Source organism: Antennarius striatus, chromosome 15, assembly GCF_040054535.1.
Source record: "Antennarius striatus isolate MH-2024 chromosome 15, ASM4005453v1, whole genome shotgun sequence".
Taxonomy (NCBI): Eukaryota; Metazoa; Chordata; class Actinopteri; order Lophiiformes; family Antennariidae; genus Antennarius; species Antennarius striatus.
The window spans coordinates 4,961,553-4,988,508 of record NC_090790.1 but is presented as its reverse complement, the minus strand read 5'-3'; the positions used below and the strand labels follow the sequence as shown (position 1 = coordinate 4,988,508).

At 39.2% G+C, this 26,956-nt stretch overlaps 1 protein-coding gene across 1 annotated transcript in view; it reads left to right on the top strand.

The window, feature by feature from the left end:
• The window catches only part of si:ch211-196i2.1 (collagen alpha-2(I) chain), an 86,902-nt gene that overhangs the window by 49,332 nt on the left and 10,614 nt on the right, over window positions 1-26,956 (top strand). Inside the window, exons 13-49 of the mRNA XM_068334214.1 lie at window positions 62-169; window positions 250-303; window positions 822-875; window positions 1,100-1,144; window positions 2,223-2,276; window positions 5,587-5,631; window positions 5,709-5,762; window positions 6,435-6,479; window positions 6,587-6,640; window positions 6,795-6,839; window positions 8,104-8,157; window positions 8,687-8,731; window positions 8,825-8,878; window positions 9,699-9,806; window positions 10,115-10,168; window positions 10,944-10,997; window positions 11,181-11,225; window positions 11,509-11,562; window positions 12,813-12,857; window positions 14,855-14,908; window positions 15,261-15,314; window positions 15,426-15,479; window positions 17,083-17,136; window positions 17,636-17,689; window positions 19,306-19,350; window positions 19,940-19,984; window positions 20,911-21,018; window positions 21,169-21,222; window positions 21,299-21,352; window positions 21,751-21,804; window positions 22,021-22,128; window positions 23,177-23,230; window positions 23,351-23,458; window positions 23,606-23,659; window positions 23,786-23,839; window positions 25,797-25,850; window positions 25,948-26,001. Coding sequence (XP_068190315.1) covers window positions 62-169; window positions 250-303; window positions 822-875; window positions 1,100-1,144; window positions 2,223-2,276; window positions 5,587-5,631; window positions 5,709-5,762; window positions 6,435-6,479; window positions 6,587-6,640; window positions 6,795-6,839; window positions 8,104-8,157; window positions 8,687-8,731; window positions 8,825-8,878; window positions 9,699-9,806; window positions 10,115-10,168; window positions 10,944-10,997; window positions 11,181-11,225; window positions 11,509-11,562; window positions 12,813-12,857; window positions 14,855-14,908; window positions 15,261-15,314; window positions 15,426-15,479; window positions 17,083-17,136; window positions 17,636-17,689; window positions 19,306-19,350; window positions 19,940-19,984; window positions 20,911-21,018; window positions 21,169-21,222; window positions 21,299-21,352; window positions 21,751-21,804; window positions 22,021-22,128; window positions 23,177-23,230; window positions 23,351-23,458; window positions 23,606-23,659; window positions 23,786-23,839; window positions 25,797-25,850; window positions 25,948-26,001 — 2,187 coding nt within the window. The remainder of the gene's footprint in view (window positions 1-61; window positions 170-249; window positions 304-821; window positions 876-1,099; window positions 1,145-2,222; window positions 2,277-5,586; window positions 5,632-5,708; window positions 5,763-6,434; window positions 6,480-6,586; window positions 6,641-6,794; window positions 6,840-8,103; window positions 8,158-8,686; window positions 8,732-8,824; window positions 8,879-9,698; window positions 9,807-10,114; window positions 10,169-10,943; window positions 10,998-11,180; window positions 11,226-11,508; window positions 11,563-12,812; window positions 12,858-14,854; window positions 14,909-15,260; window positions 15,315-15,425; window positions 15,480-17,082; window positions 17,137-17,635; window positions 17,690-19,305; window positions 19,351-19,939; window positions 19,985-20,910; window positions 21,019-21,168; window positions 21,223-21,298; window positions 21,353-21,750; window positions 21,805-22,020; window positions 22,129-23,176; window positions 23,231-23,350; window positions 23,459-23,605; window positions 23,660-23,785; window positions 23,840-25,796; window positions 25,851-25,947; window positions 26,002-26,956) is intronic.

Genomic DNA, 26,956 nt, shown 5'->3' with positions numbered 1-26,956 from the left:
GATACGCTGGTTAAAAAAGTAGGACAGTTTTTTTTTTTAAACTATTTGTCTTTCTCAATAGGGAGAGTGGGGTCCCAGGGGCCATCCAGGAAGAGCTGGGGCCCCGGGGAGAGATGGAGAAAATGGTGAAGATGGTACGCCGGGGCCACGTGGTCCTCCTGGTTTGCAGGTAGGAATGTTTTGTACAACTCGTTTGAACTCAAATATTACGTAATAATTAATTAATTTTAAAAAATTTCATTACTTCAGGGTCCATGGGGTTACCGGGGAGAGCGAGGGGCCACTGGGGAACAAGGTGATGAGGTGAGGAAAGAAATGACATGATTGCTGCTGTAAGAATTATGGCCTAAAAAGGTAAATTCACCGGACGCCCCAAAGTTCCTTACCTGTGTGTGTGTGTGCATGTGTATGTTTGTGTGTGTGTGTTAGCACATTCAGAGAAATCTGAATGTGCCAGGAGATGCAAAGCTTACTATGACATCATAGTTGGTTAGTTGGCTCTGAATCTAAATATCACAGCAAGTCCTTCCTTAAAGGTGAAACAAGAAAACAGTCTTGAGCATCTGCAGGATCCAGTTACACAGGTTTTTATTGAACAATCAAGTAGACCTGCATTTTGCATAATGAAGTCATGACCACTTCCCAAATGTAATGGTAATTACTCTCATCTCTTTTTTGCTGAAGGGAAAAAGCCGGCATTTTTATTGGTTATGTAATTTACTATCTGCTTCAAGTAATACTTAAACTCTTGTAAGCAGAATATAATGAGAGTAACATTATCTTAACACTCTTGTTAATGATATTTTTCTCTACTGCTGCAGGGTTTCATTGGTCCCAAGGGTCCAGGCGGAGAAATGGGTGAACCTGGTGAGAAGGTACTGAACTGTACAATTTACGTCAACACCACTCTGTACATTCATGTTAAACTTTTTAAACGTTTAGATTTCTTTTTTTTTATACGAGCAACCCGAACGGTTGTTTTGAGATCAGTACAGTATAAAGTGGATTGCTTTGGAACAAGAAGCCTATACTGTCTGTAGCTCTGACGACATGTCTTTTCTAATGATTGTGTAATAATTTTGTGTTTTTTGTGTTCGAGGGCTCAACTGGTGAACCAGGCCCGCCTGGACTTGTCGGACCGCGAGTGAGTGTCCTGTTCCCTCCTTTAGTTCCTTTCTGTAAATACAACACAGTCAGAGTTTGTGTTTTACTTTATCTTCTATTTATCAGCTTCTGTGTGACACATTTCTTACACATACAGGTGGTAGTACAATGAGTTTGTCAGACAACACTCAATTCTGTAGCCTTTTTAATCCCTCATCCAGTCTCTGTGAACTTTGACTTTAAGAAAATTAAGATGAAAGTCAGGTTTATTGTTCCCCTATGGGGAAATTACCTTTACACTGGTATATGCATATATATGTTGACCCATGTATACAATGTTGTACAGGCCCCTGAACAAACACAACCCACTAGGGGCCTGTAGGCATGCAATTAGTACAACAATAGTTGGTACATGTGGAGGCAGAGTGAAGGGTTGCGACTTCGGGGTGCACCCCAAATGAGCAGCTTGTAGCAGGTACGGCGCCTTACTCAAGTGTGCCTCAGCAGGGGATGAAAATGTGATGATGACCTTGACCTTGAGAAAAAACAAGTTCAAGGTCAAATATCAACTTTTGTACACTAAGGAACCGGATAAGATAGAAAGACGAGGGAGAAGGCCAGTGTGAGTAAGCCCATAGATCAAAGCTAGTGCTTTGATGAGATATCTTCTATCCTGAGATATTTTTGCATATCTCAGAAACTGGATAAGATAGAAAGACGAAACAAAAGGCATTATATTCAGGGAGGCAAGGGGGTGAAAGTTAGATCACAATCTTGACCTTGAAAAACTAGGTCAAGGTCACATTTTCACTTTTATACCGTTTTAAGTACACATCTCGGAAACCTCATAACAAATAGAATGCACAAGTTGCATGTTGGATCATGGGTCTTTTATTAAATGACCCTCAGGGTAAAACTTTGAATTCAGGGTTGTCGCGGGACTGACTAGTTGTACTTGGCTTCAAAGCAGAATCTGTGCCCTTGATATTATTAGCACATGCACTCTGAGCAGTAGGAAGTCATCTGATTGACTAAGCTGCTCTTATAATATTGTATGTTCTAGTTATTTTAATGTATTGTTATTACTTTGACATTGAATACATGAATGTTCTCAACAGGGGCCTCAGGGGATCCGAGGCGGATGTGGACCAGAGGGTCCCATTGGCCCTGATGTGAGTGACGTGCCTGAGAAGTTCCTTTATTACTTAAACCATGTGGTAATCTTTACATTCAAGGAGCTGTGCATTAAACAGTAACATTTTAGTCCTCAAAAATGTGCAGTACAACACATGCTCTATGGTCATACCTAATTTATGCCTGCCGTAACACTTTGTGCATGTCTTTGTGCTTTTTCACTTCCCTGTTTCCCATTATTGACTTTATATGAAGATGGAAAACACAACTGTGGTCATCATCCCCTGATGGCATGACAGGTCACTCGCTCTTCCCCCAAAGAGGTTACTCGTGTGACATAGGCCAAACTAAAAATTCAAATCACATTTCATACCAATGCATCTGGGTTTGCATATAATTTTATTTTTTAAAAAGCTAGTTTTAATCGGTTAATTTTAGGGAATGTAGCTGCAGGAGGGCACTAGCCAGTGTCTTAATGTGCCGGCCCCAAGCCCGGATAAATACAGAGGGTTGTGTCAGGAAGGGCATCCAGCATAAAACTTTGGCCAAATCAAACATGCAAATCAAATATATGATTTCCATACCGGATCGGTCGAGGCCTGGATTAACAACGACCACCATTGGTGCTGTTCACCTACAGATTGCCGGCGGAAATTGTAGTACTGTTGGTCAAAGAAGGAGAGGAGGAAAGTGTGTTCGTAGGAAGAGAGAGAAGAGGAACACCAAGAGTATAGGACCAAGAGTAGGGACATTGAATGTTGGAACTATGAGAGGAAAAGGTAGAGAGTTGGTTGACATGATGCAGAGGAGGAAGGTAGACATACTGTGTGTCCAGGAGACCAGGTGGAAAGGTAGCAAGGCTAGAAGTTTAGGAGCAGGGTTCAAGTTGTTCTATCATGGTGTAGATAGGAAGAGAAATGGAGAAGGAGTTATCTTGAAGGAGGAGTTTGTTAGGAATGTCCTGGAGGTAAAAAGAATGTCAGAGTGTTTCAAGTTTCAAGTTTATTTATTCTTATATAGCCCAGATTTACAAACAATGTCTCAAAGGGCTTTACAATCTGCACATGGACGATATCCCTCTGACCTTTGTGCACTGCGAGCAGTATGACCCTCACATCGGATAAGGAACAACTCCCCCAAGAACCCTTTTAACAGGGAAAAAATGGATGGGAGAAACCTCAGGAAGACTGCAGAGGAGGGACCCCTCTTCCAGGAGTGGACAGAAAAAGCAATAGATATCGCATGTACAGATTAACAACACAATAATAATAACAATGACAATAACAATAACAATAATAAATGTATGACAAAGGCATGCTAATCCATCCAGTAGAGCGAGTCACCACCAGCCGATTAAGCACACAGAGGTCACCAATTTCTGAGGATCCACCACTCTGAGGACAGACCAAACAGTGCCTAAGTCATTGTTCTCAAAAAAGTTACAGTGTAAGATTACCCTGCCAAAACCCAAAAACCACAGCAGAACCAAATGAGACGAAACCAGACTCCCCTAGTGTATGGTGAAATAGGACCATTGTGCAGCTTTTGATATCGCCAGCCACGGAAGCCGACAGAGGTAGCCGATTGCCGATGATCCACCACACAAAGGCCTGAGAGAGAGAACAGGAGAAGGAGGGTCAGAGATGGTGCTAGACGGACCAGAATGGCAGAGGATTAATGGGTGGCAGGGGCCTAACTAAGAAATCCTACGGCTTGTCGGCAGGACTAGGCTAAACCTAAACATTGAAACTGCCACCCCCGATATTACTTATATGTTAGGTAGAACAGATGTGTTTTGAGTCTAGATTTAAAGATATCTACGGATTCAGACTGTCTAATACCTATAGGGAGATTATTCCACAGGAAAGGGGCACCTTCGATTTGAGCCTGAAGCTAGAAATCGAAGGTGTGACGTTCAATGTTGTTAGTGGGTATGCTCCACAGGTAGGATGTGAGCTGGAGGAGAAGAAGAAATTCTGTTTGGACTTTGATGAAGTGATGCAGAGCATAGCTAGAAGTCAGAGATTTGTCATTGGTGCAGACTTCAATGGACATGTTGGTGCAGGAAACAGAGGTGATGAGGAGGTGATGAGCAGGTTTGGTATTCAGGAGAGGAATGCCGAAGGACAGATGGTGGTTGACTTTGCAAAAAGGATGGAAACGGCTATAATGAATACTTAGGGTGAACATAGGGTGACCTATAAGAGTGGAGGTAGGCGCACACAGGTAGACTACATCTTGTGGAGACGGTGTAATCTGAAGGAGATCAGTGACTGCAAAGCAGTGGAAGGCGAGAGTGTAGCTAAACAGCATAGGAAGGTGGTGTGTAGGATGACTCTGGTGGTGAGGAAGATGAAGAGGGCAAAGGCAGAGCAGGAGACGAAATGGTGGAAGCTAAAAAAGGAAGAGGGTTTCATAACTTTTAGGAAGGAGTTAAGACAGGCTCTGGGTGGTCAGGAGGTGCTTCCAGATGACTGGAAAACTACAGCTAATGTGATCAGGGAGACAGGTAGGAGAGTACTTGGTGTGGTGTGTCATCTGGAAGGAAAGTAGATAAGGAGACTTGGAGGTGGAATGAGGAGGTACAGGAGTGTATACAGAGAAAGAGGTTAGCTGAGAAGACGTGGGACACTTAGAAGACTGAGGAGAGTAGACAGGAGTACAGGGAGATGCAGCGTAAGGTCAAGGTAGATGTAGCAAAGGCCAAACAGGGGACTTATGATGACTTGTATGCTAAGTTGGACAGTAAGGGGGGGAGACTGATCTATACATGGTTGGCAAGATTTTGACAAACTGAGATTGTTTGGACATGTCCAGAGGAGAGATAGTGAATATATTGGTAGAAGGATGCTGAGTTCTGAACTGCCAGGCAGGAGACCTAGAGGAAGACCAAAGAAGAGGTTTATGGATGCAGTGAAAAAGGACATGAAGGTAGTTGGTGTGAGAGAAGAGGATGCAGAAGACAGGGTAAGATGTAGGCAACTGATTCATAGTGGTGACCCCTAAAGGGAAAGCCAAAGGAGAAGTAGAATTGGTTAATTTAAGAGTATGAAATGTTTCATAGTTGGTAATGATTGTGGAGGAGCATAACCTAGATACAGCTGTTCCACTGCCTGATTGCTGCACAGCCTGCCAATGGCACCTGAAGCATCACATGACAAGTTAACTAGATGCTGCTGCTTGCATTTGCAGTGTCGCTAAGCGGTAGCAGACTCGATTTAGTTCACTTTTGCCCTTCATTTAAACCCCGTTTGTATTTTCATTATCTGCTACGTAAATATTTTTAATCCAGAGGGGGATAAATTGAAATTAAATGTATCATTGATACTATTATACTTATCATTTTAGGGAGAAAGTGGACTGGATGGCCCCCCAGGTTCGCCAGGGTTACCGGTAAGCAGACTGCCAGATGTTTGTGTTACAGTCAACAAATGATTGACAATATTTAGGTATGTTTGTATGTGTGACAGGGTCCTGCAGGTTCCACTGGACAAGTTGGTGCTCAAGGATTTAATGGCTCAAGGGTAAGATTACACAACAACATATAGTTACTATAACCCTTACAGCTGATACAGCATTCATTAAATGGGATTGGCGACATGGTAAATATGACTTTTAAATTCAGTATCAGTGTTAATATAAAAGTCATTGAGTTCAAAAACCAATAGCATAAAAACTGAAACTATAACAAACATTGAGATGTGTATCTTGTGAAGATGACTTGATGCGTCCTCTCTGTGGCTGAACGATGGCACATTTGTAGATGGTGGTTTTATGTTGATAGAGGAAATATAATGAATGAACCTTTTTATATTTAGAAATCTCAAACGTGGCCTTCAGATCAGATGCTCTGGTGTTATCGTCATAGTAATCAGTCAATCAGTACCACTGCACAAGTGTTCAACGAGTTTAACATGAACTTGTCAAAAAATGTAGCCAACAAGAAATAACCAAAACAGTACTTTACTACAGTTGTCTTTTTCAGTCAAATGTTTTCAATTTTTACATTTAAGAAAAAATAGGCTCCCGACCCGCTACAGCAGATGAAGCGGTGTGAGAATGAATGAATGAATGAAAATATGTAAATTAAAATTGAAGTAAATGTGGCTGTATTAATATGCCAAGAACGTTTTATTCTCGAGCTGTGGGGCCCGCTAAATAGTTATTATGTATTAGCAGTTTATTGTTTCTTTCAGGGAGAACTGGGCCCTCCTGGCAGCATCGGCCCCAAAGGCCCACAGGTATACATTGTGTTAAGTTATATTTGCTACAGCTGTTTGATGTATGTGAAATGTTTAGGCACTTTTGATTTAAAATGTGTTACTTTCTTTTTCTTTTTTTTGACTAGGGGCCTCCAGGTTTAGAGGGACAGATCGGACCCCCAGGGCTCAGAGGAACTCAAGTGAGTACAGGATTAGTGTTGAGGTTGGGGTTAGGCCAGACAAGGTCAAGGCCAGACTATTAACGGGGACGACTTGAGTTGTGGAAGTGCTGCTTCATTGACTTTGCCGCCATTGAAGTGCAGGTGGGTAAAGTTGATTTGTGATTCTTCACAGGGTAACCCTGGGCTGATCGGTGTTCCTGGACCTAAAGGTGATCCCGTAAGTTTCTTTGGACATACTTCAACTGCACAGGAGTTTAATGAAAAATCTTTAAAATCAAAACCTGTTCAAAATATTTTCACCAAAAAAATTTTGAAATTACGAAAACTTTGGTGCATCGTAAGCTGCCGCAACCCTCTGTCTTCCTCTGATTTGCCATCCTCTTTTCAGTAACTGGATCAGTCGTCATGACACTAAATTCCATGATTAGATGTCTAATCGATGTCTATCGATATCATTCGTAGCCAGTGAGTTAAGAAATAATGTAGACAACTGGTATTTGGTTGTTCAAACATTTTATTTTCAAAGTCTGAAAGTTAAACTTTTCGTCGGATATGCAATTCAAAAAAACTGATATATCAAGATATTTTGATTCCACATCAAGTCTGAAAACTTCACATTATTTTTATATAATATAAAATTAATATTTAAGTGAGTTTCTTTATATGAGAACATAGCTACTTCACTCAGTTGTTTTCAATTCGGCAATACAATGTGGTTTGTGTTCAATTCGACATTCATGCATAGGTTTTTTGTAATTTGTGCTTGTTTTTCTGTTTTGTTTTAAAGCTGCATGATCTTAAAAACTGAACTACAGCCAGTGCTCTCACGCAGATCAAATGAATCAACTTGTCTGTTTTTATGTTGCAACAATGGAGGCATGTAGGGTAAAACGTGTTCATCCATCTATGTCAAGAATCTGGACCAGAATCTGAGTTCAAATTTCTATAAAAGGTTTAGGTTCCTTGACGAGGAATCATAACAACAGAAAACCGTAGACCGGGGTATGTAGGAACCATTTTCAATGGATGATCTCAGTTTTTATGTCATGAGTATTTTACTTATGGCGCTGATTATTGCTGTCAGTATGTTCTAGCCTTAAGAAATATGCTGTTGATTTATACTGGAGGTGCAGCTTGATGTGTACTGTAATGAAGGGAGCAATGTTGAACCAAAGCGCAGGATACCTCAGGTGATAAATGTGCATTCTTTCTAGAAAACCTGCAGGTTAACAGGGATTTATTCTGACAGCAAAAACAAATGTGAAAGATTTTTGACAGGTAAAAGAGAAACATAATCTCTGGTAGTTACTCAGGATTTCTGTCTGAAAATGACTGACAACAGCAGGTTTAGGCTTTGTTGTATCTATTTACACAGGCAAGGTGAGGATGATGGAGATGGTACATGTTGGACCATGAAGGACACAGGACACGTCATGTTACCATTGCTTATCCCTCTATATTCTTTTTTTTATTTTTATCAGGGGCCTATGGGTCCTATGGGTGTTCGGGGAGATCCCGGCTTTGAGGGGCCCATGGTGAGTTGCACTAAGAAGCATTCTCATGGTTCTTACATCATTACATCATATTACAGTCAGACATACAGTTTGTACATGAACAGACCATATGTGCTGTAAGAACATACCAGACACATGTCAGGCTGCTGTGAGAAAATATCTACCGGGTTTCCACATCTTTATTCACCATAGGAGAGTGTTGACACTTTGACACACTGTTGATATTCACTCATTGATCTTTGCAAGCACTTTGTTGATCTGTCTCAGAGCGCCATCTACTGGTTGGAGTGTATCTCTGACTCGTGATGTGACACTGTCTGAACTTGGAGCTAGAGTTGCTCCTGGCAAGTTTCACTAAAGTGTTTCTTCATTCCACAGAGTTTTTCTTCCTTTTGTAGAATTTTTTTTTTTTAGAATCTTCTGTTTATCTAATCAATTTAATATAAAACGTGATAACTTCTATTGGCCCACTTTGAATCATGTGATTTAACACATATTTACTGTCCTCCTGTATTTAATCCATCTGTGTCCTTGTTTGGGATGATTCTAGGGAGCACCAGGGGATCGGGGTCCTCTGGGTTTCCCCGGCGTATTGGTATGTGCTTATCATACTGCAGATAACAATATTACACGTGTATGGCGAAACGTGATTGGTCTTACATCTTGTGGGACATTTGCTTATTTACAGGGTGACATCGGACCACATGGTGACAAGGGCGATCCAGGGCCTAAAGGCGATAAAGTAGGAGCCAGTTACAACCTATGTAATAACACTGAGAGAAGAAAGTTGTACATCATCATAAAGATACTCTCATGTGTACTGTATATGTGTGTGTATGTACAGTATATAACACACATAGACACACTCATTTCCTTATTATGTAAGGCTTTCTTTATCAGGCTCTGTGGTTTTACATTGCAGGGCCGTTTGGCGTTTCATTGAACCCTACTTTCACAGAGACAGTGTAGTTTAACCATTATGCCTGATAATCACACTCACATTGTTCTCTGGTCTAATATACTGTATGAAACACAGATATAAGCTTTTTGCCAAGTCACAGTGAAAACATATTATTGCACTACTAGAACATAAACTAAACAATTCACTAATCAGTGTTTCTGAAGGAGACCAGAATCTGCAGCAGCTTGTGTTAAATGTTCCGGTGACAAAGATAAGATCAGTCAAAGAAGCATAATTTAGTAATGTCAGTTGAATGGTGTACTGACCAGAGAGAAAAACTCATTTTCTTTGTCTTTTTTTTTTCTCTCTTTTTGTTAAGTCAGATTAGTTGTCAGTGACTGGTGTGACAGGGTTGGACCTCTTGTGTAATTTAGTCCTTCCTCATAAATATCTGATTCTTTTCATTGGAAATAAATTAATTCCTATTACTTAATTTGGTCTTACAGTGGTTGTGTTTAGTATTATTTCTTGACAGTTATGGTTTTGAGTCTGATGAGAGTAATAATTGGAATACCCATAATACAGTAAAGGCTTCACTCTAATTTGTCCGGAAGTAAAGATTCCAGGTACTAAAATTTTTTTCCCCTTGATATTTTCTCAGGGTCCTCAGGGGGCAGCAGGTATTACGGGTCCTCAGGGAGAGAGGGGCCCCAATGGCTCCCAAGGTTTCCCAGGCTCCAAGGGCCCACCTGGGCCAACAGGAACAGAGGTACCCTCAACTTTACTTTTTTTTTTTGTCCGACTGATTTACTTTAGCAGCTCTGGCTGGTTGTTGATTGATAGTTGTTTTCTGTTCAAGACCAGACCTGCTGCATCTCAGTTCATGAATGAACAGTGACGTGAATGCAAGACATAAACTCTCCTGCAGCTCATGTTTGTTAACAAATGTGTTGGTATTTTATTGATTTACACCGACAATAAATGAGCCAATCTGATAGCAGCTCATTTTACTTTTGCTGAAGGGAAAGATGGTGTGATCGAAAAATGAGATGAGATTTTCTTACTTTTTTTATTCAGGGCATGCTTGGAGAAACTGGCCCTCAGGGAAATCAGGGCAACCGTGGGTTAAAGGTCAGTAATTATTTGTGCTTCTGAACCCTAAGAAGTATCAGATGACTTCATATGTTGATCCATGCATCATATTAAACTGCGAAACTTTATAACTCTTTGTGTAATTTAATAACCTAATGCTGACATGACCGACTGGAGTAACATGGTTTTAACACACTCCTAACTGCCTCTGGGAATAGTTAGCAAAACCCTGTTCCTACAGCATATTATTCAAAGTGAGTGTGCTTCTGTTTGACATTCATGTTTTAATTAAAAAAATTATCATAAATGAAATTAGAAATGCTATAAAGGTTTTGATCAATTGATGAAGAACTAAAACTTTCAGACAAACCATAAATAAAGGTAAATGACGTTGGAAGAATGATTCCACCTTGAGGTAGCCTAAAAATATTTTCTTCTAAAATATGAATATGAAAAGGGAATTCCTAAGTCTTCGGTTATTGATGTTTTGAATGCACAGGACGCTGAACCATTTGTTCAACCATCATCAGCTGCTCACAGACTCTTGTGTAAATCAAAGGAGCCTCCTGTTGATGGAGGGCAGTGGCAGCAAAATGTGTTGATTTCTGGTTGTATGACAAAAGAAGAATCTGTGTTATTATCGTTATTTTTGTATAAATAGTAATGTTGAATTATGTAACTTGATTACGCTGCTTATTCACAACTTTTCTGCCACGTTAAGAACAAAGATCAGGTGAGTACATGAGGTAAAACTGTGAAGTGCTGTTCCTGGGAACATTGATATTCATCCATTAACATATCAACATTTCTGAAGGGGAACAGGGGACCAGTTGGACGAAATGGCAAACCAGGACACAGAGGGAACAAGGTATTAATGGAAATAATAAACGACAACAGTGATACAAAATAAATAGATAACAAAATTACATATTTGTATTTATTTAATATTTTAGAAAAAGCTATTTTCTAGATCTTTTGCATTTTGTTGACACACACCTGTAGATGTGTGCTGCGAGCTACTCTATACTGATTTCACCTGATTTGTCTCCAGGGCCGGACTGGACAGAGGGGCCACACTGGCCCCCAGGGCCCACTGGTAATCTTTTTAGCTTTGCTAAATCTTAGTATAAGAATATTGACATGGAGACTGAATATATGAGGACGTTTACAGATCTTATTGTCTTTATTTTATTTAATCATCATTAAATTAATTTATTAGGACTATTCAGATGATTTTAAAGCCTCCTCTTTAATCAGATGTAAATATAAAAACAAGGCATAAAAGCTGTGTTTTCATATAGATTTTGTAACACGGCAGCCAGCCCACCTCTGTCAGATGAACTGTTTGAATAGGTGTGTTTTTGGTTGGTCCCTCACAGGGTTTGCCTGGGACACCTGGACCAGAGGGAGCTGAAGGAAAGCCTGGTACACAGGTTCCCATTCTCTATCATATTTCAATTCAATCACCCATGAATATTCTGTGTCTGTCTCGTGTCCTCTCTGCACTACTTTTTCATTATTTGGTCTTATTTTACACACATCACATTCCCTGTTTTGGTTTTAGTCTCAAGTTCATGTTTTTTGGGGGTAAAACTGGTGATAGGGGTTAGAAGGAAGGAACACTTTACTTTATCATCAACTAACTCTTCTCTGAATACATTTTTTAAATGTTACATGCAGGAAGAAATGCACCAAACTGGCAAACTGTTGAGATATAAACACGCTGAAACAGATGAAACTGGCTCAGTTTGAGGGGAGGATGTAGTGGTGTTTGCTACAAATGGAGTACCCTGGTTCTGTTGTGAGCAGATGGTGGAGCAGAATTCACTCTGTCTCGTTGTCTCATTGTGTTTTTATACAGCACTGAAAGAAATGGGTGTCATTATGTCTAATGGACAGCGTAGACTAAGTATTGATCTTCACAACAAATAAAAACTGTGGCGTCTACTTCCCTTTGTTTTGAATCATTTTGTATCATTGGTTAATTTGAGCACTTTAAAGACGTTTGTTTTTAAGAGCTTTTAATGAAATATGACATTTTATATAAAGAAAATCAATCAACAGAGTAGTCGGTAGTTGAAATAGAGTTTATTTGCAGTCGGGGTGGGTTAACATGCTAAATATGACTTTACAACCAGGAGACAGTATGAAGGTCAGTTTGTCTACAGGTAACAAACCCTCCATCCAGCACCTATAGCAGTCAGTAATTCACACAATGTCTGATTTGTAATTGAGAACATCTTGTTTTACTGTGAAACTTCTCAGTTCTTCTTATTACAGTAAGAATACTGTCAAATATGTATGAAGGAAGCAGAACACCAGAGTTCATGTGGTCACCTCACACTGGGAGTTATTCAATATTTTTTCTTAATACAGTCACGTGACCTTCACTCTTCACTTGATATTCTCAACTTTTTTTTAAATATATGGATGTTATTGATGGTCCATACTTTATACTTTGACTATCATTAAATTAAATTGGCCTCAGTCCTCTCATCTGTCGTTGAGAATGTAAACGAGTGTGTATTTAAACTGTTAAATTTGAACTTCAATGTTGAATCTCGTACATTCTGTGTCCATAATTGAATTCATTATAGTGATACATTTTTATTTGCACTCTGAATGACCTTTGCCATTGTGAAAAATTGCATTGTCTTTTTTTTTTTTTCTCATTCTGTTTCAGGGCGCCCTGGGTGCTGCTGGGAGTGCTGGCAATGAAGGGCTGATGGTGAGTCTGACTTAAAATGACCTCAATTTTCAGCTCATGACATCATCCTTCCAGCTTGGCTTTGTGAGCTCTTTGCCACAAGCTACCAGGTTCAACTGAATAAAAACACATCATTAGACTTTTACTAGACAGACCAGCAGAAAGTGTGGAGGATTTAATTGATTCACGCGCAAAACCCACACAAAAACTGAACAGCCGATTCTTCCGGGTGAGAAGTTGACAGCAATGCAGGTTGACCATCCTATCGTGTCCTGGATTGTTGACTTTCTCACCACCAGTATGTACACCTACATTAATCTATGTCTAACAAGTGTGGTCAGAAAGGCTGGGGCCGCACGAGGGGATGGTCTTTCTCCATTTCTGTTGACCCTTTACTCCACAGACTTCAACTACCACACAGAGACGTGTCATCTCCAAAGATTTTGTGATGACACAGCAGTTGTTGTATGTATCAGTAAGGGTGGTGAGACGGAATACAGGGCTGTTGTGGACAACCTTGTCATGTAGAGTGAGGAAAAACACTTCCTACTCAACGTGACAAAGATGAAGTAACTGGTGGTGGACTTGAGAATGAAGGAACAGGAAAACCCAGTCTCCATTCAGGCATCAGTGTAGATATTATACAGGACTGCAAGTACTTGTGAGTCCATATTGACAACAAACTGGAGCGGGGGAAGCAAATGGATGTGTCTCTTACCCTGATGAGGCTGAGATGTTTCAGCATCTGCAACACCACGCTTATGATGTTCTACCAGTCTGTGCTGGTCAGCTAACATTGTTGGACCAAAGTTAGACTCACTGTACAGTAGTGTTGGAGAGGAGGACATTGTCCAAGTTGAGAATCATCTTGGACCACCCACTATACAGACTACTGATGGGACAAAGGAGTTCATTCAGTCATAGGATGGCCCGTCCTACATACACTCCTCAGTGCTACAGGAAAAATTCTTCCTGTACCAAACTGTACAACTCCTCGCTCATACAGTCAGATGGTGAGGACGAGGAGGACCAGTTAACATTATTGCATGTATATTACCTTTAAAAATTTTTTAAATTTAGTCTGTTATTTATTCTGAAATACAGGTAGTACGTGGTAAGGAGTCTTTTATTCTTGATTTTGGGAACCTTTCTCTTGCACTTTTTGGAGCAATGCAACTGTACAAAAATCAGTTTCCCCCTCAAGAATCAATAAAGCATTCAGTTTCTGATTTTGATTCTGAAAGCATTCATTAAACTAAGGGCAAACATTTCTTAATCCTAATTTTTGACAATTAGTTAATTAATGAATTGTTTTGTACAAAGGTATTTGTTGTTATAGTTTGCAGTGTGGACCAAAATGCAAACAGACTGTGGCTGCAAATGGTATGAAGTGGTAATGAAGGGGATGGTAGCAGGCTGGTGAGTGGACTGGAATATGAGCCGTGATCCTGGGGCAGAAGGAAAAGCAGGTTGCTAATGTGACATAACTAGACCCTAGGAATACCAGAGACGCCCGTAACATCAGCTGACATTATAGCTCAATGTGAAAGGAGTGACGGAACAGATGCAAACACACACTGAAGCCAAAACCCGGGACACCAAGAAGGAGGAAAGTCAGGAATTGTCTAAGAAGTTTTACTTCAAATCTCTTAATTTTCTTCAATAACTATTATAAAAGACTTATTTTAAATTCTTAATCACTAATAGCTCACTAAATACTCACAGTTAAGCTGTGGCCTCATGAGTCAAATCTGTTGAAATGGCCCATAAACAATTAAATGGAAAATTAATCAACTACTAGTGAAAATTTTTGAATCACCTCATTTAAACCAGCAGTTTAATAGTTCAGTGCCCGTCTGCTCATTAAAATCTGTAAGAAATAGATTAGATGACAGTCACCACCCCATTTGCACTTTTATTTTTCTCTTGAATGCTTTTTATATTGGTTTCTCCAATCATATTCACATCGAATTCTCATACATTTGTTGCATATTGTTTTCCGTCTGTTGCTTTTGCAGGGACCTCAGGGAACAGCTGGAGAACGGGGAGCAGACGGTCCACTGGGTTCTCCGGTACACATTTCTTATTGTTCTTTTTTTATTGTGTTATTTAGAAGACAGAGCCTTTAAGAGAAGAGACAGTCAGTAGATGAACAGAAGCCGAGAGCAGCTAGGTTTCCTCTAAAGCCCTTCTGTCTGAAACATATTTTAAATCAACAGGGGTTTTTTAACTTGTGGATTCTACCTGATATTATAAGACAAAGATTTCCCAAATGGTATCAGGGATTCTAAAAAATGGGCTCTTCAATTCATTGTCAGTTTTGATGTTTCGGTTGCGGTCGTATGAATCTGAGTAGCTGAACAGATGAACTGACGGTTGTTGTTTGTGTTCTGGATCTTTGATGACACAGTTGTTGTCTTACAGGGGCCACCAGGGAAACCAGGACCTACAGGACCACCAGGACCCCCAGGAGAAAGGGTTAGTCCACAGACAGGCAGTGGTCATGACGTCCATTACATCACACAACATAACTGATGTATCGGATGTAACGTGAGTTGTGCGATCGTGTTTTTGTGTGTACTTTCTCAGGGTTTCACTGGGAAGTCAGGCGTGGAGGGACCTCAGGGCCCAGTAGGCATGTATGTAAGTGATTCTTCAGAAGGATACATACAAGAAATACACCTGTACTACCTCTGTAATAATACAGTTTATATTATATTGTATCATATGAATATATATTATAGATGATGATGATGATGTAATGTTCACGATTGCGTGCATCCTTACGTCTTAGACGCACATTTTTTTGACGGGGACACACGATCATCAGACAGCGTGCGTCCCTGGGATGCAAGCTTTAAATGTACTTCCATTCAACAAAAATATTCACAATGTTTCCATCTCTCCACTTAAATTTTGAACCCGGAAATCATCATTATCTTTTGATCTCGCGCAACTTTCTTATGCAACTTTCTCGTCACAAGACTCATCCGCGTGATTCTGCCTTATTAAAATTGACCAAACAGCAACACGATGTCAGCTCGTTTCACACGCTGAGGTGAGAGCGAAGAGTTGGTTAGACCATCCAGAGAAATCATTAGCAGGATCCTGTTGGGTTTCTCTGTCTGTTAAAGTGCTTTGAAATGTCTGCTGATGTGATTAAGTGCTATACAAATAAAGGTTGATTGATTGATTTATTATCACCATACCTCCGAAAAAGATGCAAAAGTTGGAGAAAAAGCAAATGATAATGAGTGCTTTCTTACATAAAAAACAATCAAAGGTTAATGAAGAAAAAGAGACAGATATTACTGCCAGATATTACTGGAATGTGTGTAGAGAAGGCTCTGTCAGCTTGGTGCAGTGTCCACAGAAGAATACAGTTTATGAATCAAAGGCAAAGAAAACTATTGAGTGAAAAGCAAAAGTGAAGAAAGAAAATGTAGTACGTCTTTCTTTATTTTTGTTTTTTTTAACTACCAGGCTTTAACAATTTGATAAAAGTAATATATATATATATATATATAATTTTACTTTTTTTTAAAATAAACAGTTATGATTAATTTTAACAGTTATGAAAAATTAAAATTAACAATTTAGTTTTTATATTGTATTGCCTACAGCTTTTACTGTACTGTATATTCTGTTATTACCTTTGGGATGCATAGACATCATGTTGGGATGCACAATTTTCTCTTAGCGTGCATCCGAGGGATGCACTACTTTCTTGAGGTAAAATGAACTCTGATGATGCAGAATCCACAGCAGACATTTGTGGTCAGAAGCATTTTCACCTGAAACTTTCACAGTTTAACTTTGCTGTGATTATTTAGATTTTAGGATTATAGAAGATTCTAGCAAGAACACAATGGAGCGGGAACATTCAAACATGCTTCATGTTTAGTCAGCTAGAGATCAATTATGTGTGACACAACAGACTAATTATTCCAACTCAGCACAAAGTCATGAAAATAACAGATAGCTTGTTGTTTACTACCATGATTGGTTTGATGTCCTCTCTCACAAATGTTTTATTTGTCTTGCTGAGAATTATTTAGAGTTCAGATGAAATGTCCTGTTTCTCCACAGTGAATTTGTGCTACGGAAAGCTTCTATTTCTCACACCAACTGACTCTGGGATTAATCAGCATGAAGAGAGAATAATTAGCCTGAAGCCTGGAAGGTTTCTGCATCATTAACTGATGATTAATGAAATGCCTCCATCTGTTGTTCCTTCTCCCATCAGGGCATCCAGGGGAGCGTGGGCATGCGTGGGTCTCCAGGGTTTGGGGGAGAAAGGGTAAAGTCATCTTTCTCTCACTTAATTTAACATACTCACACATTAGCTCCTTGAAAAGGGGAGATGAAAAAGTTACAGGAAAGGAGCTTCAGCCAGGCTGCAAATGAGACCAGTAGAGGATATCAAGGTTCAAAGAAGGAAAAGCCATTTATAGAAGTTACGTTAATGAGAAGAAGAAAATTCACGCTCAGATAAGGTTGAAATTGTAGATTAAAATTTTACATGTACTTTTAAAATTAGCAAGAATGTAAAAGTTTTAACTCTTACATTTTAACTTTAAACTCTACTTTTAAGTTAAACTACTTTTAAAGTTTTAACTACTCTGAAGGTAGTTGGTGTGAGCGAAGACGATGCAGAAGACAGGGTTAGATGGAGGCCACTGATTCGCTGTGGCAACCCCTAAAGGGAAAAGCCGAAAGGAGGAGAAGAAGAAGAAAAAATATGAGTTTTAACTCTGATGAAAAATAATCTGATGAATTTTCTTCTTATTTTTTGCCAGGGTGAACAAGGTTTGCGAGGTTTACCTGGGCCTGTTGGGAAGACAGGGCCTCCAGTAAGTGTTTGGGTTTATTTTATTTTGAACTTCTGGTTAAAGTTAGAATAAAATAGAATAGAATTGAATTGAATTGAATTGAATTGAATTGAATTGAATTAAACAGAATAGAATTCCTTTAATGTCATCATAAACAAGTGTACAAACAAATTTTTTTGGTACAAACTCTCGGTGGAAAAAAAGGACTCGGGTGCATAACAATTATAAAACAGAATAAAGGTGCAAGAAACAAGCAATTATGGAAATTTATTTACAAAGAGCCGTCAAGAGTGTATGAATGTTCTGTGCAGCAGAGGCCTCAATAGCAGCAATTGCAACAGATACATTGCACGGAGATATACGAGGATGATGTTCAGTGGATTTGATTATGAGAAGCTGTGTGAAAGTCACAACCACGAAGGTTTGTAAAATTAAAGTAAACCAGTCAAGTGCTCAATTTATGTGGAAGAACTGCTTGTTTATAGTGGCCATCAGGTCACACTGATTGTTTCGGGGCCACTGGAGGCAATCTAATGGAATCTAATGTCATAGTGAGATGGCAAGTCTGACAAGAAAATTGTCCTAATCCTAGCCTCCAGCTTCTCTGCTGAGCGTTAGCTCATCCACAGCCCCGTTAAACGCTGCAGTTTTTAGCAATTAAGTAGAAGACTTTGTGCTGAATCACAAACACATGACAGTTGTGTCAACAGCTTACATTAACTTTAAACTTAATTGTTTATTAGATGGATTCAAGAACCTTTAATAGGTCAAGGCAAGAACAGTCAAACAGCTGTGATTTTATGATTTGTTTTTCTGTTGTATAAGAGAAAATGTTCAAGTTATTCAAGAAGTCAAAGTTTAAACTTTGATGCATTTATAAAGAATTCCCTGCTTGGTTGGCCGGATTGGAGAAGAAAGCCTCTCTTGCGTGGAGAGTTCCTTTTAAAAAATAAAAGTTGGGCTTTTCTCTGAAGTTCACACGTTGCCCAAAGTTCTGCTGTGTCAATGGACACACTCTTTACTCACACACTCTCATGGTTGCAGAGACATCCATCAACCTGTCAAGAGTTGGACAGATACACACAGTGGAAAGGAGGTGGATTCATGGTTAATAAAAACAGCGGTCTTCTGAATCAAACATGAGTGAAAGCGTTGAAGGACTCACTCCTAATAGATGTAGGCACCCCTGTTAACAAAGGGGACAATCTGAGGGAGTTCCTGTCAGCACATCTGTAATTCACTCCCAGAAGAATAAAACTGTGAGCGAGAATGGATGGAACACAGAACCCGTGGACACTGATTGTCAACGGTGAAGCATTTCTTTCGCATTTACTTGTAATAAGATTTTTTTCATGAAAAAATAATAAACTAAATAATTCAAGAATAAAAGTGTATTTGTGCCCACTGGACAAACCCCTTGTTGGAATAGGTCAAAACCAAAACAAATCCCCATGTCTGGATGGAAACAGACTCTTTAATAAACACAATACACAAACCCACAAGCTTACAACAACACATAAACACAGAGTATACAAATAAAGGCATACAGAGGCTCTAAGTTATACACAACTTGAGACCAAGATGCTTCCATCTTCTCATTCTGGCATTAAAACAATCTGATGCAATTGTTTTTTCAGGGTCTTTCTGGTCCCCCTGGAGAGAAGGGACCCAGAGGACATCAGGTAAAAAACTTTTACCGAGCACGCTAGATATTTTCCTTTCTAACCATGTTGTTGAAGGACCTGAACTGCAATACCAGTGTTTTTTATTATTTACAATTACTCATTAATATGCAGCATCACATAATAGTCATAAAGAAATACAATTTCTAAAACCAACACGGAGTATAACCAACACTTCACACAGGCTAATAACGTTGACAGATTATCCTCCTTTTCTAATCGTGCTCAAATAAATTCTCCATCAGTGGGGGTTTACAGATTTACGGTTTTGTCAAAGGAGAGAATTAAAAGTCAATATATATGAAGACTAGCAGAATTTACAGTAAGTATGAATGGAACTGTTACTACAAACTTGGTCTACTAGGTCATGTTTTTTCAGCTTACAGTATTACACATATCACTCATCACGATCTGTGGATCAGTCACAGAGTCTATGCATTGTTAATGTCCACAGTGGTAGTTTTGAAATAACCCTGCAACAGTACTGCAAGAATTTCTTGTTGTGTTTAGACTGTTTACAGATTTAACTTTTTCAGAATATGCTTTTTCCCAATCAAACAATGATGAAATGATTGATCGTTTCTAACAGGGTCGCCCTGGAGATGAAGGACCCAAAGGGATACAGGGACTTCAGGTAAGTTACTCTTCATAATAAAGTGAAGCAGTTTGTATTCAGAGAACTAAACTTAACAATGTCACATTACTGTGGATTATATGTCGATATTATGTATTTTAAACTGCACAGTGTTTTTCTGGTCTATTTGCATTGAGAAGACAAGACAATGGACACAGAGGGGGCTTCATTGAGCAGTTTTTTTGGCTGACATCAATAGGTTTGAAGTCAGCTACTGCTCTGTTGAACAAAGTTCTACATATTTGTTGAAGTAGTCAGATTTCAATTCTTTTCAGTTGATCAGCAATGCTGTACTTTATGGAACGAAGTCTCTGATTGATTTAATTTGTGTATTCCCTTCAAAGAATTACCCTTTAGATTAAAGCAGATATAATCATGGGCTCAGTCTAAGACAGGAAAACAAAACCCTATCACAGGATAAATAGAACTTAGAAGATTTGTTAACCTTAACGGATGCACCTGTTTTGATGAGGAATTAATTCAATATTGAAGTGCTGGCTGTCATTAAATTAAAAGAAAAAGATGCAATTGATTAGTTATCAGTAATGTCTCTCAAGGACCTGCCAATAATTTACCACACATTAAGCATTTAAGTAGGAAAAGGGTTGCTGTCATTCTCTTTTTACATCTTAACAAAATGACTGATTTATTGAAAGAAATTTTCTGGTGTCTGAGTCCGGCTGTTTATAAATCCATTTGTCCAGACTCTCTCTCAATGGCCTCTTAAAATGAAAATCAACTCAAGAATCACAGTTGATTGAATGGCTATTGGAATGTCACTGATTGACTGTACATAGCACTTTGCTATGTACAGTTAATCAGTGACATTCTTATTCATAATGTGCAGAAAGGCACAAGAAGAAATCACTATACTAGTTTTCAAGTTTCATTCAGACCAACCATGTGCAACCCTTTGGGACTTTTAGGGCCTTCAAGGTTTTCAAGGTGCTGCTGGGGGAACTGGCAAACTTGGACCCAGAGGCAGCCCAGGACCTCCAGGACCCAAAGGATCACAGGGTCTAGTAGGAATACCAGTGAGTGGGTGCCCACCATTGTCTGCTGCTTCGATTCATACAGACTTCTGAGTGTCCAGAAGGATTGATCAATGTTTAAATTTAATTAGTTTCTGGGTAATACCTTCTCTCATGTAAAAACTTACTTGATTCTGTGGGTGGTCCTCTCAGGGCCCGCATGGTGCTGATGGATCATCAGGAACGGCGGGGGAAAGAGGACCCAAGGTAAACATAGATTTCCTGTAAGAATCAACTAGTAAGTGTTCATGGTGGACTTCTGAACTGATTCTGTACCCCTCAGGGTTTACCAGGCCTGCCTGGTGATACCGGCCCCACAGGACAAGATGGGCACCAGGTTGGTTTTATTTTACAGTAAAGCAGAAAAAAAGTATTCCATTCTTTCTATTTAAAAGTGAACATGTCTTTTAAATATAGTGCTTTAAAATCTCCCATCATTTCAAACTCGCATTTAAAATATTTTATTTTTAACATCTAGTCTTATCGAGTCCAAATGTGATTTCAAAATTGTGATAGAATCAATTGAATCTTTAAATATTTTCTCCACTTTTACTACACTTTTATCCAAATCTGATGCTCTAATATTTTAAATAAAAAATGTTTAGAGATGAAAATTATGACTAAAATAAGACAAGTGCATAAATAAGATGAACAAAACGGTTCAACCATCACAACTGTTCCTGTAAACGACTTGTGTAGAGCCACAGCTGATGATTCTGACTTCTTACACATCAGGGTCTCCATGGTCAGACAGGACCAGAAGGACCAGCTGGACCGAAAGGAGATCAGGTGCTTACTGCAGAATCTTATTCTTCTTGTCACTATCTGGCCCCCACAAACAGTTTAAGAAATGACCTTGCTTGCTTTCATTCACGGTGAGGCCAAGGACATTTTGTTTAACTTTGTGGAGCAGTGTGAGGGATTAAAACTGTCTGACAGCATTGATAAGCCTGCAGTCCCCATCCATATCTGATTCCTGTCCTCTCTTGTTGACGTGATTGACAGGGGGACAAGGGTTCCCATGGTAATCCTGGTCCTCCTGGGATACTAGGAGAGAGAGGACTTGAGGGTACTAAAGGCTTACCAGGCCCATCTGGGCCAGAGGGGAAAGAGGTGAGTGAATCCATAGAATATTTATACAGAACTGTTTGCAGACGCTCTCTGTGAGTTATACTTTTGTGTCATAGATAGTAGAGCAGCTCCACAAGCAGTGATTTTACAATTCAGTGAAGAATTTCAACATCATCTCCATCCTATTTGCTTCATAGCTTCACAAAAACGGTTTTTCAGTCATTGCATATGCTTTTTTTTGTGTGTGCAGCTGTGGTTAATACCTAACTAAAAGAACTAATGAATTCATGTTTTCCATTACCTTTCAAGCAAAAGCTAATATATTTGTTTGAATCAGGATCTTCAATGCTCGAAAATGTTAAATGTTTGCTAAAAGTTTTGTTTCTTCTCTTTGTCATCCGTGTGAGTCTTCTGGATGGCTGAAAATATAATGATGATGATGATGATGATGATGATGATTTTGATTCTGAAAAACTATTTTGCGAATTTTTCAGGATTCTTTGTCTCATTGTCAGTAAAAGAACTATTGATCACAGCCCTAATGTATTTTTAGAGTTGCAAGTTTTCGTCAGCACTAACTCATCACAAGCGCACAGAAATGAAAAGACACATTTGCATAAACGCCTTTTGAAGAAAATCAATAAATCATCATCACATATTAACCGTCAAATCAAGGTGTCCTTAATGATGTGAAGGTGGACGTGCTTCACTCAGATTCATGTCCAGGTCTTCAGATTGAGTTGAGATTGATTTATATTACAAGAAGGTGAACTGGCCTGACTTGTCATTTCTCACTCTTTCAACACAGCTGTCTACCCTCTCCACAGCTCAGCAGAGTTAATAGACTTTGTGATTGCCTTTGTAAATGTGAGGAAAAAACAAAATCAGTCAGATAAGAACGATAATTGTCATCCATCCAGAATTCAGGGTTGATTAAAAAATGAGCAAATAAAAGTGAAAAAAACAGCAAAAAGTAAAAAAAACCTAACCAGAAATAAGTAAGGATATTTCCCAAACTGCAGATCCCTTTTTTCCAGTGTGCTATATGACAGTTTTTTAGCTCCTAATTATTTCACTTCTTCTTCTGCAGGGTGATATCGGGCATCCTGGGGATCCTGGAGATCCTGGACCAAAGGGGGATAAGGTCAACATAAATTCCTTCTAAACTTTAAAAAGAAAATTTTAATTCACAGATGTGGAAAGTGATTGTTTTGGTTTGACTCAGTGATATTTTTATTTTTGTAATGATTGTTATTTTTGTCAGGGAGAGGTGGGACGTCTTGGTCCGTCGGGTCAAGAAGGCCCTTGGGGACGCATAGGTGAAAATGGTGAAAGAGGTGCAAAGGGGGAGAAGGGCCACATTGGACTAAGGGTGAGCTAGCTCCGTTTGAGTAATGTTTCTAAACAGCCCAGGTTAATTTGCAGATCCTTTTTTAAAATGAAACTAAATTATGTATAATCATAACCTCGACCAAAAATGAGTGGAAACTGCTGATGTCACGTTTTTCCTCTTCAACAGGGTGAGCCGGGCCTTATGGGAGAAGTGGGGCCATCTGGTCTGGCCGGGTTAAAGGTGAACTTTTGCTGTCAATGTCAGGCTCTCAGCAGCCTTTAAGTCAACCTTTATTTGAACTGTTCATGTTCTGAGATAATGTTTATCCATCTTACAGACGTTGATGTGTTTTTCTGATTATTTTAGGGAATCCCAGGCCGGCCGGGACGCCCAGGGTTAGATGGACCTCCGGGACAGAAGGTAATACTTTCTTTCAGGACTTTCTTATGTTGCGTGTTCACACAAAAAATTTTCAGATATTTTTTTTCATGCTAGCACTCCACCACTTGGAGGGAAGCGATGAAAGCCGACTACTGCTGTAAAAGTTTACTCGGTGGCTTCATTCAGTTTGCAGTTTGTTGTTTGTTGAGTCAGTCTGTGTTTTCTTCGTCTCTTTTCAATTTGAGTAAAAACTTTTCTTACTTACTTTGATTGGTAGCCCATGTTCACTAAAATTTATCACACCAGCAACTTCAAAATAACCAGATTTAATGTAGAGGTAGTATGACAACACTTTGGATATAAGATTTCCTTGGTCAGACAGAATTCCAGAAATCCAGCTGTTTTGATAGTAGATAGTAATACATGCCTGCACAACACCCATACCATCTGCCTGTTTTAATTCACTCACATCCTCTGAAAGGAATTATGTTCTCCAATTTAGAGACGGACTCCCCACTGGACATTTCACTCCCGTGGTGCATCAGGATTCATCAGGACAGCTGCTACTAAAAATTTGTCTGAATCTGCACTGTGTGCTGTAATTTGCTTGAATGTTTAAAGGAAGAAGTTTAATTAACACTAGATCCTGTCTGCATGCCAGAAGTTTAAAAATTAATGAAGTTAAGCTGCTGTGCTCCATCGTGTACTTATCATTTCTGCTGCGAGGAAATCGCTGCAGGTAATGTAGTAATGAATATTTTCCTCATTAATGATGCATTATTTCCCCCACACACATCACATGCCTGGTTAATCAAAGGGATCAAGGCCTGTTAACACACACGGGGATGAAGAGCGACACTGCTCCTCCTTGGTTAAATATTGGTGCATTTTCCAAATGCATCCAAATATAAAGACAAAGCAGAGGGTCATGATACGATGGAGGAAAAGAGTCTCCAGCCAATGATCACATACTCTGGGTGTTCCGACATTGTTCTGAAAGAACAGGACATGAAAATCAGTAATCGTTGATCAGTAATATGTCCATATCACACTGATGATCAGTTAGGAGACTGATTGCTTCCCCTTTTCTATTTGCTTTAATTACTTTACATTACTTTAAACCCAGATTTGATGTAATCAGCTAAGAAATTCTACCCCTTGAGGTAAGACATGCCCCAAATACATTTCCCCCTTGGACATAAGACCACATGCAACAGATCTTTTGTATACAGAAGCTTATTTTTATGGTTAAATGTTTTAGCCTGAGAGTGGAAATAATTTTTGTTAAAAGCTGTGGTTTCTGCACACGGTGCGATTCAATTTTCATTCTAATTTTAAAGAGATCTGGGGGTCCTCTGTCGGACATATCAACAACTCAGTACAGTAAATAATTGGACTGGATTGGATAGAACTGTCTTGATTTGACGAGGTTCAGTTTTCTGAGCTTTTTGGACCATCTTTGGTGTCAGGTGTTTGGATACTTATTATCTGCTGTGTTATTAAAAAGGAAAAAAATTATTATTATATTGTATTCCTGTCATTTTGCTGTTTTTCATTGTTCTCATGATGTCAGACTCAAACAAACCATCTTCATCTCTCTGGATCTATTTCTTATTTCATGGTGTCATGAGCATCGTTTTGCTTGTGACTGTTGGGTGTAAGCAGTGAACCAAAACCCTCAAAGCCAGATTGATCTAGGAGTACTTTTATATTCCAGGGAGCATAATTGCGTTTAATTACCATTATTTTCTACGTCAGTGTCTGTCACTCATGTAAATTAGAAAAAAAGTTGAAACAATCGCATAAGTATTCTAACCAAAGACAAAATCAACTCAGAATAACTTCATGCTCATAGTAAGATCAAAGCTGTATCAATAAAGTATTTATCTTTCTGTATCATCATCTCCTGACTGAAAGGACACCTACCTCGCCACTAGATACAGTGAATTCTTTTTCAGGTTAAGAGAGGTAAAGAAATTTTCATCTGTGTCTCCAGGGGGAGTATGGGCCTGCGGGGCTTCCTGGACCTCCAGGGGTGGCGGGCCAGGAGGTAATTTCCTTTAATTTTAACAACACTTTGTTTTTCAATGTCAGCTTCAGATTATGACAACAGCTATAGATTTGATCTCTTCGTTCCCGTCACACAGGGATTAACAGGTGCACGTGGCGTCAGAGGAGACACCGGGGGAATGGGACCGCCTGTAAGTATCCTGAATAAGCGTCGTTCCCTGGATTTGTTTGCCTGTGATAATTCTTGTGTATTGGCAGTGGTGTTCATGGAGGCAAAAATGTAATTAGATGTTCTGCCATCTGTTTTAAGGACTATCCATAAACTACTAAAAAAAAACTAAACTCAAAAGTTCTTTACAATGTAATCTAGGCAAGGCATATTGAATGTTGATCCTTTCATCCTCCAAAAAAACAATTTATGGCAGAACAAACCAAAGTGATGCATTTCACCTTGAAGAATTTGGTACATATGTGAATCATGTCAAGTAGCTGATTAGTTGTTGGGGCTTGAAGTCGGTTGTCGTTGACTGAATTACAAGTAAGATATTTTTATAGCTATAGATTGGATTTTATTTTTTAGTGCTTGTCCTCTTCTGGTTAGTCTGTCATCCAGACACAATCTGGGTTTTTGTGTGTGTAGCTTCTGTTATCAGCCTGATGTCTGTGGAACAGAGCACGCTGCTGTTGACTAGAAATCTGACAAGGACCCCAATTAGAATGCACAGCTTGTGAGCTGAAAGGCCACATTATGATTTATAGGAAGAACCTTCCTGGAAGAACCTTCCTGATAAAAACCAGCCCAAATAAGAGTCACATTCATATGGCATCAACATATGCAGTGTATACCACCTGTTCATAAAGACAGTCAGCCTTGGGTTTGACATATCACAGTTTTACATAGTGTGATGTTGTTTGTTTTTTTGTTGACCATGAGGAATCAGACCATAATAAATAGTTCCCTGACGCCGCTATGCATCAGTCCACTTTTCTTTACACAACTTATTTATAGATGTTTTTAGGGAGATGGGAGAAGTTTAAATAACTATGTTTGAAGTCGCAGTTGAATCAAAACACAGCTCATTCTGAAGCTGATGGACAATTAAATCAAATAATGAACAAGTTACCATTAACTTATTAAGGTAATGT